Consider the following 14,438-nt stretch of genomic DNA (forward strand, 5'->3'; position numbering starts at 1 on the left):
ATGTTACTGTTTTTGCAGTGCTTTGGATCAAATAAATACAGTCTTGCTGAGCAGAAAAAGAGACATTAAAAATCTGACTGTTCAAAAACTTTTGACTGCTAGTGTACAGGGAAAAACTGTAAAAAAAAAAAAAAAAAAAAAATATATATATATATATATATATATATATATATATATATATATATATATATATAAATATAGACTTACATTTTCACAATTGTATGTCGTTTAAATAATTGTTTCTTTATAAACATACAATTATCAGTTATGTATATTAGGGTTTTATGTGTACTATGATGGTCTTATATTTGTATTTCTATTTTCTTCTATTAGTATAATCCACGACTGATTCTTCATGTGGAATTGTGTTGTGTCTTATGTTGGTTCAAGGTACAAAAATAGAAGGAAGCAAAATTTACTTAATGTACAGGTTGTAAATATGTTTACATATTTAATGTACTTTTATGTAATTATTCTGCCAACCACAGCTGGCAGTTTTTTCTTTTTTTAATATATTGTACTGTCTTGATGGTTTAAATATTTTAAAAGAGACTCACTTTTAACCTCCAACTGTAATTAGAACAATTCATAAAACAAAGCAATGAAAAAACAGAAGCAAGAGACATGAGTTTTAATATTCTTTATTGATTTATAGACATTAATTTTTTTCTCTTTTTTTCCCTGTGGTAACTCCAAGTTTCTCTGATACCAAATATTTCCATAATTTTCTGTGTTTGATTTAAATTACATCTATAATATTTTACTCACATATGCATCTATTGGTTGATTTCCTTATTGCAATAAACAAGAGTAGCCAGTATGAGTTGAATATTGCTACGTTCCATCACACATACTTGTTTTCCCATCTGACAATTTGATTCAAAAATAAATTTATTGGCAAGACGAGGTTTGACCGAAGCTTCTCCGTCCGCGTCCGCTCCTGGAGAGGCCTGGGGTGGAATAAGGCTAAGGCTAAAATAGACTTCACCAACTAACATTACACCTGCCCTGAAAGGTTGAATAAATCTACCAAAGACAATTCTGTACAGTGATGACATTATTCTGACTACAGGATGAACGTGGTCTTTACAGTGTTGACGGATGGGACTAAGCGAGTCTGTCTTAAGCTTGTGGAGTGTGTTAGCTGTGATGGCTTCATCACCTCACAAAGTTTCAATGGGGCACCGGACACCTGGTTTCGAACTATAGCATGTGTCAGTGCGCATAGTGTTACCCCAAAATGCTCATCTGAAATCAGCCAAAAACACCGTCCACTGATTGTTTTAATGATTGAGTTTGGGATAGAAACAGCTGATTGCAAATGTGCAGTTTAAAAGAATTGGTCACCCCAAAAATGAAAACTTGTTCATTATTTACTCACCCTCATGTCATTTTAAAATCATATGCTGTTATTTCTTTTTCTCCAAGAACACAAAAATATGTTGTTGTTGTTGTTGTTGTTGTTGTTGTTTTTTTTTAAGCATCAGAACGCATGTTCAGGGAATTTCCTTAAACAAAATTTGGAATCAGGCGTTGAAATCATTTTAGAAAATTTTAATATTAGAACAAAATAAAATTTTGTTTAAGCAACAATGTTGCTTTAAAACAACACCAATGTTTGTGGTAACATCCTAAACATTCCGTAAAATCTTGATTTAAACAACTTTACAGTTCCAATAATGCAAGTTTTGGTAAAAAGTTTTATGAAACTTTATATATCATTAGCCTGAACAAAAACAGCAGATGTGCTGAATGAAAATGCTAATTCATTTCCAACCCCAAATAATAACTTCTCTTATTTGCAGGAATAATGTGATGACAAATTTCGCAAACATGAATTTACTCTTTTGACACTTTATGGGGCTTTTTTGGTGCTTAATATTCTTTGTATGGAAACCTGTTTCCGCCACTAAATAAAAATAAAGGTAAGTGTGGCTTTTTATCTCACAATTCTGACTTTTTTTTAGAATAGTGGGATATAAACTCGCAATTGTGAGAAATAATGTCAGAATTATGAGATGATAACCTCACAATTTTGACTTTTGTTTCTCAAAAAAGACAAGCTTTATATGTCGGCACACGACCCACTAGACTATTAGTGTTGACTAAACTCACAATTCTCAGAAAAAGTCACAATTGTGAGGAAAAAAGGCACAATTGTGAGATATAAACTCGAAAGTCACATCTCCCTATTTATATCTCATAATTCAGAATTTATTTCTCAGAATTGCTACTTTATTTCACCGAATTGCGAGTTTATATCACACAATTATGAGAAAAAATGTCCTAATTGCGAGATATAAACTTGTAATTCTGAGAAAGTCACATCTCACTAATTATATCTCATAATTCAAAATTTATTTCTCAGAATTGGGAGTTTATATCACATGCTTCTGAGAAAAAAAGTCCAAATTGTGAGATATAAACTCCCAATTCAGACTTTCTCAGAATTGCCACTTTATTTCACAGAATTGCGAGTTTATATCACACGCTTCTGAGAAAAAATGTCCAAATTGTGAAATATAAACTCGCAATTCAGACTTTATTTTTCAGAATTGCCACTTTATTTCACAGAATTGCGAGTTTATATCACACGCTTCTGAGAAAAAAAGTCTAAATTATGAGATATAAACTCGCAATTCAGACTTTCTCAGAATTGCCACTTTATTTCACAGGATTGCGAGTTTATATCACACGCTTCTGAGAAAAAATGTCCAAATTGTGAGATATAAACTCGCAATTCAGACTTTATTTCTCAGAATTGCAAGTTTATATCACACGCTTCTGAGGAAAAAAGTCTAAATTGTGAGATATAAACTCGCAATTCAGACTTTATTGATCAGAATTGCCACTTTATTTCACAGAATTACGAGTTTGTCACATAATTCTGAGAAAAAATGTCGAAATTGTGAGATATAAACTCGCAATTCTGAGAAAAAATTTCCCATCTCACTATTTATATCTCGCAACTCAGACTTTATTTTTCAGAATTGCGAGTTTGTATCTCACAATTCTTAGAAAAAAGGTCAGAATTGCAATTAAAAAGTTTTGTTTTATTCAGTGGCAGAAACTGGCTTTCATACTGTCCCCTGTTTAAAAAGGTTTGAAACATGAGGGTGAGTAAATGACAACAGAATTACATTTTTTCGGTGAACTATCCTTCAAGCCAGATTCTGTCTAAATCGCAAGTTTCCCAGAACCAGATTTTATTCGTATGCACACGACACTACACGATACACACTGACGTGAGACTACAGCACCCATACTAGTGCCTCGGTAACTAATGAGAAACAGAGGTAAAGTTCCATCAAAGCACAATGGTGGACGCTAACCTTAGTTAGCATGAAGTAATGGCATTATCATGACGTTTCCCACACAATGCAAACAATGCCACGAACAAACAAAAAAAAGTGAACTAAGCTACATACGCATAGGCTATGGCTGACTACACATTGTTTGCGTTCAGATATACCCTGTCCCCCAGTCAGAGATGAGAAAAGACCCTTTAATATGAAGGGCCCGTCCCTGTGGGTGCCCCTTTCTTGCTTTGAACGCCCAGCTTTTGTACTTAAAAAGGCTATTTTATCTCTGTGGAAGAACATGGAGGCCTTTTAGCAGCCGTACCGTTTATAAATTCTCTTCTACAACAAATGACAATTGCTTATTGCATTGCAATATCTAAACAACAGTAAGACATTGTCGCACTTTGCTTATCAGTGGACCGTCGCGGATCTCCACCAACACGACAGGCCCTAGTTTAATGTTAATGCTTATGTTTACTTGACTTCCTCCAGATATGATTTCTACAACTTGTAGATCCCACCCGAGTGCAGGTTTTCAATCTTCCATAGAAAAATATTCCTGTTTTTTTTTTCTTTTGCTCAATGATTTTTCTTTGTGTCAGAATTTCCACAACAATATTTTGTTCAACGTAACAGTGTGCTATGAAAACGAACCCAAAAAAATAAAACGACATCAAAACAATCATATCAGATCATAATAAAAGAACAAAAAATAATATGCATTGCATGGCTTTAGATTCAAGACAGGAAGTTCATACCAAAAAAAGGGGAGATTGCACAGTCGTGTCCTCTGTGACCTCCTCTGCGTCTTCTCTCTGTTCATTTTTCCAGACTCTCATGGGCGTCCGCTGGAGTGGCTGACCTGTGGTGTCAGTCCTTGCGGGATGCAGGCCGTCTCGTGAGACTGAACGCGGAAGTCGGACAGAAGGGGGGCCGTATTGCTTGGGGTTGCATAATGTCCACCGAACATACAGAGACAGAATGAACAGAGGAGCCTGTATGTACTGTAAGTCCAAGTGTGTGTGTGCTTAGGTTTGTTGCCTTTCTCTGAGAATCAAAGTACCCGTCCGTCTTATCTATCAGCAGTTACGTCATCCTCTACATACATATTTCAGAATATTTTCTAAAGTCAACCAGCTTGGATGTTCTGAACTAAACTACGCTACACAATAGAATAAATAGACGTCTACTGATTTTCTACGATCTAAGACAGGGGTCTGGGGGTTTTTCAGTCAACCGCTCCTAGCGTAAACGGACATAAAAGCGACACACAAAAGAAATCTCGAGTATCTCTTCTGAATCCCTCCATTTCCCTAGAGAGGTGCGACTGTATGAATTCAGGCTGTACGATGACGCTTCTCAATTCGAGACCGTGTCGGGCATCAGTAGACCTTCCCCACAATCCACTGCTCTTGAGTCTTGACGTGGTGGAACTGCGACGGAGATTGTGGCGTTTTCCTCTTGCAAAGATGCCAAAGCCAGACAGGACAAGTTGAATACAGCGAATACTACGAGAAGCATACTGATGGTTTCTGTAGGTTTCTCAAGGTGCATAGGGTTGAGGGTGCATTTATTCAGAACAACATTGAACTGTAGTCTTTGTGTGTTGGTTTGTGTTTTTTTGGGGGGTCTCTAACTTATTCCAGCATGTCTGGCTACCATGTGACTGCTGCTACCTCACAGTATGAGTATAAATAGAAGGAAGGTACAAGGACGTCAGATGCACTCAGCATACAATATTGCTCTATTCCAACAATCCCTGCATTCGTCCATTCATCCACCAACGAATAAATCACTCGATCCGAACAAACAGAGATGGAGGAGGCAGTTAAGGATGATGAAAAGAGGGTTGGATCGCCAGTCACACCCTCCTTCGTGGCTGCGCCCCCTTCTGTTTGGTTTGATGATTGACGTTATTGTTGATGGGCCGATTCTTGTCGTTGCTGTGGTGTTTCACTATTTTTTTTTTTTCGTCTTCACAGTGTGCTTTTGGAGGTGAGGCTCCGGACTGGCTGTGATTGGCTAAGGGGGGAGGTGAGGGCAGAGTCAGTACGGCGAGAACAGGATCGGCCCGTGTGAGGTGCGCATGGGCCCCGGAGCTGGTCTCAAGATGTGGCTGAGGGGCGGACCCTGCAGGAGGTGATGATGTGGATGAGGGGCGGGAGCTGCTGCGCGGAGAGCCAGCTGATTGGAGGAGGCGGCCGCTGCCATTGCTGCAGCTACGGCCAGAGGACTCGGCAAGAGGCCGGCGCCTAACGCTTTGGTGAGATCCTATATGAAGAGAAAAACTTTATGACCCAATGATATCATATTGTAATCTGACATCCTGTTATCAAAGATCATTTTCAGTGCATGCTAGCATATTTGTCATTCATCATTTGAATTTTATTGATTCCAACTTCTTAAGGATTCCTAGTTTCGATTGCAATAACATTAAGTCAATATAAAAATTAAGTCAAACATTTATATTGTGTTTTTACAAAGCTTTTTGTTGCAGCTGAATAACATGAGCAAAAATCAGCAGCCTACAGAACATGATTTTATGGTTTTAACTAAAAAAATACCACAGCAAAAACAACTGGACTAATAAGTTTCAAACATTAAATTGTTAAAGAGAAGTAAACTAAAATAGGCACAAGAAAATAATTGAGCAATAACATATACAGAAATTTAACTCAAATGTGATGCAATCTAGGAAACGTGTTGAATGATGCACTGGTGCGTTTTCAGGAAATTCGAAAAATAGACTGAATGTCAATTTTTTTTGTTAAAATTAGGTTTCTGAAAGTACACTATTCATGCTATCTAAACATACAAGGGGAGACTATGCCCATGATAAACAACGGAAAACAGACGTTAGTTTGTTTGTGTAATGAAGCAGTATAGCGCTCCTGACTTGACAGACAGCTCACGTTAAATCTATGAAGTGAAAGCAAAACCCGTTTTTCTCAAAATTCCATTAATGAAAATCATAGCTCTCAGCCAACTTAAGATATAACTTTTATGTTCAAGCTATGGACAAAATAAAAAGTTTGGAAAGAGCTTGAACCCAGCTTTCATACGGTATTAAAACCTAAAAAGGTCAAATATCACCATGGGTTTCACTGTTGGGTTTTCCTAGATCGCATCACATGTTTCAAAAACACTGCATAGTTTTCTTTTCATAAAATTTTTTTTTAATCCTCATTAAAGTTCCGAAAGATATTCAGTCAACATCAGTGAATGATTTTTTTGTTCTTGAATTAACATTAATGACAGGCAGCATGTTTATTAGGCTGCTGTCTCTTTAACACCGAATGCAAACGGATCTAAAAATACTGTTACACATGCGTTTTCTTTCTCATTTGTTTACTTTCACTTATGACAAAAAAGGTCTGTTTTTGTAATATACTGATGACCTTTTCTGCAGTGGAAATGCGCAGAATGGTTCAAGAACGGACACAGGCCGGGCACCCACAAAGGGACCGCTGTTTACTGTGCTCACGCTTAAGATGTGTGCACTGCACACAAACATTGCGCACCTTCTTTCTCTTCCTGCGCTTAAATCATTTTTTTTTACTTTAAAAATCACATTAAAATGCGAACGCAGGAATCATTAAGTGGAATCGAAATGCACCTGTCTTATTGTTCTTGGAAAGTTGGAACCGGTACTAAAATGGAAACGGTTCTCGATACCCAACCCTAATTGTAACTAATACATCACTTACCGCAAGGTCAGCTCCCCTGTGCTTCTTGTGTCGGCTCAGGAGGGGGTTTGGCTTTCCTGCCACTCCGTCCCGGTGCCTTCGACTTGATATGTGCTGCGTATGAATCAAACATACCAATTTTGAAGCAAATGTGATTTAATATTTGTCGTTCAGTATCAGTATATACGTAAACAACATAAGCATTTAAAAAAAAGAAATGATGGACAACATGATTCTTGCTTACCTGTTTGAGCTGCAGTTCTGAGTTGACCCGCACGTTGCAGATCTCACAGTGGAAGGTGCGTTCCTGAGTATTGGGGTCTGTGGCCCCGCCTCCCTGCTCCCCGCTGGGCTTCGGACCCAAACGAGGGTATGCCTTAATGGGGCCCAGTCCGCTGCGGGCTTCTAGAATTGTTTTGTGTTTAGTGCCTGAGGAGTGCAGAGAAATACAAGTTGAGTTTTGAAAATGAGTGTTGCTATAAATAAAATATATTGTGTATATATATCAAACCACAACTCATTGAAACTTTACTGGTAGTCCACTGTATGAATTTTTTTTTGGGGGGGTATAATATGTCACAGTTTACTTTATTTTGCTATCCCTACTTACATAAATTAACTATAGTGTCCTGCTCCCACTAGTAAAAAAATATAAAAAATGATATCTGGTGTCTGAATATTTTTTGGTTTGACTGTACATGCATATAAACTACTGTTCAAAAATTCAGTCAGTAAGATTCTCTTATGCTCAACAAAGCTGCAATTATTTAAGTAATATTTTGTTTAGTAATAATTTAAAATATTGTTACAATTTAAAATAATTTTCTTTTGAATTTTTTTTGTTACATTTACGTTTTTTTTTTTTTGATGGCAAGGCTAAGTTTTCAACAGCCATTACTCCAGTCTTCAGTGTCACATGATCCTTCAGAAAGCATTGTACTATGCTGATTTGTTGCTTAAGAAACATTTCTAATTATCAATGTTGAAAACAGTAGTGCTGCTTATTATTTATTATGTAAAAAGAACAGCACTAGTTTGAAAATTATATATATTTTTTTGACTATAAATGTCTTTACTATCACTTTTGCTAATTGAATGCATTCTAGCTGAATGAAATTAATTTCTTTTAAAACCTATTAAATAATAATTTCACTAACCCAAACTTTTGAACAGTAAATGATTAATGATTATGATAAAAATAAATATGTACTTCAAAGAATTAGTTCACTCCTGAATTAAAATTTCCTAAGAAATTGGCTCACTCCTGTGTCATCCACGATGTTCATGTTTTTCTTTGTATAGTGGACTTCAAAGGAAGTCAACGGGTTGAAGATCCAAATTGCAGTTTCAATGCAGCTTAAAAGGGCTCTACACGATCCCAGCCAAGGAGTAAGCATCTTGTCTAGTGAAATGATCGGTCATTTTCTAAAAAAAAAAAAGATAATGTATATATTTTTTGACCACAAATGCTCATCACAGTAGCTCTGCGAAAATGTCCAACTATGTTTTTTGTAATGCGTTAAGTCGAGCATTTGTATGCCTAATTCCTCGGCTGGGATCGTGTAGAGTCCTTTGAAGCTGCATTGAAACTGCAATTTGGACCTTTAACCCACTGATCTCTATTGAAGTCTACTATATAGACAAAAATCCTGCAATGTTTTCCTTACAAACCTTAATTTCTTTTCGACTGAAGAAAGAAAGAGTTGAACATCTTGGATGACATGGAGGTGAGTAAATAATCAGGAAATTTTAATTCTGAAGTGAAATAATCCTTAAAATATAAACTACAGGCAGTATTGTAATATCTGGTCATGGCCACTAGAGGGCTCTTGAATCTTCCGCTTTGAATTACCCATGAACGCAACTGCTCATGCCAGGGATGATTCTCATTTCTGTCCACATGTTTAATAGGCGGTCATACCATTCTTTTGCTGGAATGCTTTGCACTTGTGAATCATATCCTTTCTGAACTTCATTCAGGTTACATTATTGTACAGTACTCTTCATAAATCAAGAAGTGTACTGCCTGGCTTTCGATTTCAAAACTTTGTTGCTAAACTGAATTCCTCAAGTCTTAGTGATACGTTAAAATTTGGCTGTCCTTGTTACAACGAAGCTCGTCAATTATCCATTTCCTGTGTTTGGAGCCGTGGAACACATGGTTCTCCTCAAATGTTTCGCCGTCATGTTCCTGGCCTCACAATGTCAATGAAAACAGCTAAGATATGGACAAGAAAAGAAACATGTGACGTTCACATGCTTGGGTTCCTAAGAAATAATGTCTCTGTTTTGTTCTTAACCAAGAAAACATTGAGAATTTCAACATTCTCTTTCCAAACCCAAAGCAGGCTTTATTTTCTCCTTTTGACCAAAAGTTCACCTTACGTTTGGGTTTAAGGACACTCTGCAAAAAAAAAACAAAAAAAAAACAAGCATGAATGACCTTTGTGCTCTTCAAAAATGCACTGTTGCAATATTTAGACTTAAAATTTGTTCCAGGCAATGAGCGTTGCTAGCTTCACAGGGTAACGGTCATTTATAAATGCCATCTAAGATATAAACAGATAAAACAGGAATTGACAGCTGTGTCTGAACATACAGCTGAAGAAATATAGTAAGCTAAAACTCTGCCTTCCCCTCCCGACTTACATCTGTGCTTGTCTGCACAACATATGAGTTGATTTTTTGGCTGTGGTTTGGAGAATTAATTTAGGGAATGGAAAGTATTGATTCCAGATAGCTTTCTTAAACCCAGACGCTGATTAAAATTTGCCCTTGCATGATATCACTCATAACTTGTAATGTTTACTTTAAAACATGGTCTTGTTCCAAGAGGAACAACTTCCACGTGGCTTCCATGTATCAAAGTGTGAATGTGCACTTTTTCATTTCAAACCACATAAACAGTTGTCAAATACTTTATGTAAAGGCATTCATTTCTTTTGGCCTGGGGAAAAACAGACCATTTAATCAACAAGCTCAACATGAGAAATTCCTAATCAGATGGTATAAACATACTGAAACTATGACTGCAGTTTTCCCTGATAAATAAAAGAGGAGATCAATAATAAATAGAGTTGTGTGTGCCGCTTTTACAGCAAAGTCTCCTCTACATCCACCTTCGTCTCTTCAAACAGGGTTGTTTGTGTTGACACAAACTGAATAATAGAGCAGAAAGAGAGATGCTCCAGCATTCGATATACCACGAGAAATCAAACACTCCCCAAAATACTACAAGCTGCACTGCAGTACAAAAACTGATCTACTTTATTCGTTTGTGTGCACACCTTTGGGGCAAACCGAGAGGACAAGCGCCGCTGTGAAGTTTGTGTATAAATCATGAGAGAGCGAAAGCTTCTAAAGATGCCTGTGTTAGAAGTTTAAAGGAGTTTTTCAGTGATGGACGTAATTGCTAGTGTTCCACTGTGAGCTGCCTTGAGCTACGCAAAGCATATTTCTGCTGCTCGCAGAACAAGATAAATCTTGCAGACTGTTCTTAAAATAATTATGCCCTCTGAAGTAATTTGTGCAAGTATTGAGAAAGACAACCAGAAGGTTCCAATTTAACACTTGCATGTGCAAAATTAAACTAAAAACTAAATAAGGATTATAAAAATCGTGTTAAATACATTATTTCCCAGTTTGTCAGCAACTTTATTAGGAACAGCAACATGGCTTTGTTCCAGATGAATGATAGACTGACTATGCAATTCAAAAAATAAAAAAAACTTGAGCATCTTCTGCCAGAAATGCATCTAGAATGCATATTTTATATAAAAAAATACTTCTACATAAAATATTTTTTGCATTAAACAACCAAAATATGGCAAACAATATTATATCTTCACGTTTCATGATAGGAAGTTCTTAGAGAATAAATATTATAAAATTTTATATATAGACTTTATATAAGTCAAAAGTTTACATACACCTTGCAGAATGTGCAACATGTTATTTTACCAAAAATAAGACAGATATTTTATTTAGTACTGATCTGAATAAGATATTTCGCATAAAAGACGTTTACATATTCCACAAGAGAAGATAAGTTTAGTGATAGTTGTTCATGAGTCCCTTGTTTTTCCTGAACAGTTAAACTGCCTGCTGTTCTTCAGAGAAATCCTTCAGGTCCCACAAATTATTTGGTTTTTCAACATTTTTGTGTATTTGAACCCTTTCCAACAATGACTGTATGATTTTAAGATCCATCTTGTCACATTAAGGACAACTAAGGGACTTCAGAAGATTCAAACGCACACTGATGCTTCAGAAGGAAAAACGATACGTTAAGAGCCAGGGGTGTAAACTTTTGAACAGAATGAAGATTTACAGAATGTACATTTTTCATATTTTGTCTGAATATCACATTTTTTTCATGTAGTACTGCCCTTCAGAAACTACAAAAGATACTTGCATGTTTCCTAGAAGACAAATAAGTTAAAGTTACCCTGATCTTTAAATTCAAGACGTTTTCACCCAATTAATACATTGTGTTTCCCTCCAAAGGATTAGTCAGCATTTGAACCTTCTGTAAAAATAAAGCATTACTCCATAAAGAGTACGTATTTGGGTTACTTAGTTACTTTTAATAGAAAGTAATGCATTACGTTACTTTTGTGGCACTTTTTGTCACCTAATCTGGACTTGCTTATTAATTTTTAATAGCAACAACAAAAAGGTTATATTTTTGGCAACTGTAAGGGCACTTTTACACCAAAAGTGAAATGAATAAGCTTCATCTTAAAGGAAGAGCCTCTGTACCTCACTCTCAATTCTTCTGTCAGTGAATAAATGGAAAAACAAAGTAACTGGCATTACTTGAAAATGGCTTATGAACATTTTACAATCATAGCAGTACAAAGTCACATAGTACAGACTAGAGTCCCTCAAACAAAATACACAGCAAGCATTTGTTATTATGTATAATCTATCCACTTCTAAGTGCTCATTGGGAGACTTTCTATTCCAATGATGGATGTTTTGCGTAACCATTCAGCACAGTAAGTTACTGAGTTTAGATGAGCTGTTGCTAAATGAATACTCACCTTTATTGTGGGCCTCCAACTGGGAGAGCGAATTGACGGCCACTTTGCACAGTGAGCAGTAAAGCAGCTTCTTGGCTTTGTCCTCTTCGGTCTCAGGATTGCTGGGAGTGACTGATGGCGTCCCCGGGGCCCCGGTTCCAGCCTGCTCTGGGTTAGAAGAACCACAGCCGGGAGATGAGGAGGTGGCCGGAGGTGGTTGAGGGGTAGTAGGGGTGGGCAGAAGAGGACAGGCGGAAGGACCTGGGGATTCTGGGGTTGGGGGAGCAGAAATGGCCGCGGGCCCTAGGGCCACCGCTGGTCCGTTTAACTGCGGCGCTGGCCGCGTCTCATCTGCAAAGCAAAGCAAACAACAAAATGACATTTAAATGGAGTATTTGTGGAAGTTAATGGCCTCTGCTGTTTCATTCTTTGAAAATAACAAAGCTGCTACGCAGGAATTCAAGAGCTTTCATGCCACAGAAATGTGTTTTCCTGTAAACCTCAAACCAGGCGTACCTCAAATGCCTCATCTTAAAGTGAGCAACCCCAGCTTTTATAGACCACATAAAAACAAGTTTGCAAAAAATCGACTTCATAAAATAAAATTATATACATATGTTTGTATTTTTATAAGTCTTCACATATTGTTTAGTTTAATATGTCAAGTAAAATGGGACATGCTTAGCAATATGTAACCATACAGTTTGGAGCGTTCAAGACTCGAAATAGCGGTCTTTGTTAACGGAAACATGTTTCTGTTGACATAGAGACTAGGCAAAACTGACCTGAATAAGAAATTTCACATAAAAGACATTAACATAGTCCACAAGAAAAAAAAAAATACCCTGTTCAAAAGTTTACACACGCTTGATTCTTAATACTGTGTTGTTACTTGAATGATTCACAGCTGTGTTTTTTTGTTTAGTGATAGTTGTTCATGAGTCCGTTGTTTGCCCTGAACAGTTAAACTGCTCCGCTGACTTGAGAAAAGTCCTTCAGGTCCCACAGATTCTTTGGTTTTTAAGCATTTTTGTGTATTTGAACCCTTCCAACAATGACTGTATGATTTTGAGATCCATCTTTTCACACCGAAGACAACTGAAGGACTCATATGCAACTATTACAGAAGGTTCAAACGCTCACTGATGCTCCAGAAAGAAGCATTAAGAGCCAGGGGGTGAAAACTTTTTGAATTTAAAGATCAGGGTAAATTTAAATTTTATCTTTAAGGGAACATGTAAGTATCTTCTGTAGCATCTCAAGGGCAGTACTAAATGAAATGTATGAATGTATGAAATATATGATATTTAAGCAAAATAAGAAAAAAAGTTTTTACCCCACAGTTCTTAATGCATTGTTATTCCTTCTGAAGCATCAGTGAGCGTTTAAACCTTCTATAATAGTTGCAAATGAGTCCATCAGGATTCTTTGATTTTGTTCAACAGCATTTATTTGAAATAGAAATCTTCCGTAACATGTCTTTACTGTCACTTTTGAACAATTAGATGCATCCTTAATAAAATAAATAAAAGTATTCGTTTTAGTCCATGTGTCACTGAAAAATTAAATCCAGTGCTCTGGCATTGCTAGAACTATTTACTCTACAGAGAAAACATGTTTTGTCATTCACTCCACTTTGGGTGCATACTAAAAACACCCTTAAATTGTGAGTGGGGTGTTTTCACAGTTCTAGCTGTCACCTTAAGTTTAAAAAATGGGTTATCAACTACAAGGCAAACATCCAGCCTACGGATTATGGCATTAGAAAGACAAGGAAAAAGTATCTCTTAAGGGGGAAAAGTAAGCAGTGACTTCACTGCTCAATTTTCTTACAAAGGTTATGTATGTTTTTGTCATTTCACAAACATTTAACCACAATGTCTTACATAAACTCTTAGTCATTCCAATTCAATGTCCCTTCCCTGAAGTAACACAGTGTTCAGATTTTATTCACTGTGGCATTTTAAGTTACACAGCCTGTGCTGTGGTGGCAAATCTTGAATGGCAGGTGGATAAGAGCTGGTTAGAAGCAACCAGATCCCTCGTTTGACAGGAAACGGTCCCCTCTCTCTACATTGGAAGTTTCCAGGCAGATTTCTTAGTGTGTCTCTCTCTGTTTGTGGAGCAGATGAGAGCGTGCTCTATATTTCTTTTGGGCTTGAGCTCCTGTCAGAGCCTCGTAAAAATCATCTGGATCAAAGCACGGGGTGATGACGTATCTGCTCTTTTGAAAGATACAGGATGTTACAGCAAACCCAGTGACCCTTTAAGAAAACACCAAATATAGATTAACGCTTCGTCCAATAGCTATTTTAGCATCAGTATGGATGAACCGAACCATGTGGTTTATACTCAGCACAGGCTTTGGTTCTGAATAGCTTGAACTTTTAACTCTGAGCTAATATTCCCAGGGCTCTTTTCCACAA

At 36.9% G+C, this 14,438-nt stretch overlaps 1 protein-coding gene across 2 annotated transcripts in view; it reads right to left on the reverse strand.

Annotated features, from left to right (window-relative positions):
- Positions 1-2,347: 2,347 nt before the first annotated feature.
- znf385a (zinc finger protein 385A) overlaps positions 2,348-14,438 on the reverse strand; it is a 106,592-nt gene continuing 94,501 nt past the window's right edge. For both annotated transcript variants that reach the window (XM_073823139.1, XM_073823140.1), the window contains 4 exons: positions 12,034-12,363; positions 7,233-7,417; positions 7,010-7,102; positions 2,348-5,573 (listed from right to left, as the gene is read on the reverse strand). In XM_073823139.1, the coding sequence (XP_073679240.1) occupies positions 5,349-5,573; positions 7,010-7,102; positions 7,233-7,417; positions 12,034-12,363 (833 nt within the window). In that variant the 3' untranslated portion in view covers positions 2,348-5,348. The remainder of the gene's footprint in view (positions 5,574-7,009; positions 7,103-7,232; positions 7,418-12,033; positions 12,364-14,438) is intronic.

The sequence above is a fragment of the Garra rufa genome, chromosome 18 (assembly GCF_049309525.1).
Source record: "Garra rufa chromosome 18, GarRuf1.0, whole genome shotgun sequence".
Classification (NCBI taxonomy): domain Eukaryota; kingdom Metazoa; phylum Chordata; class Actinopteri; order Cypriniformes; family Cyprinidae; genus Garra; species Garra rufa.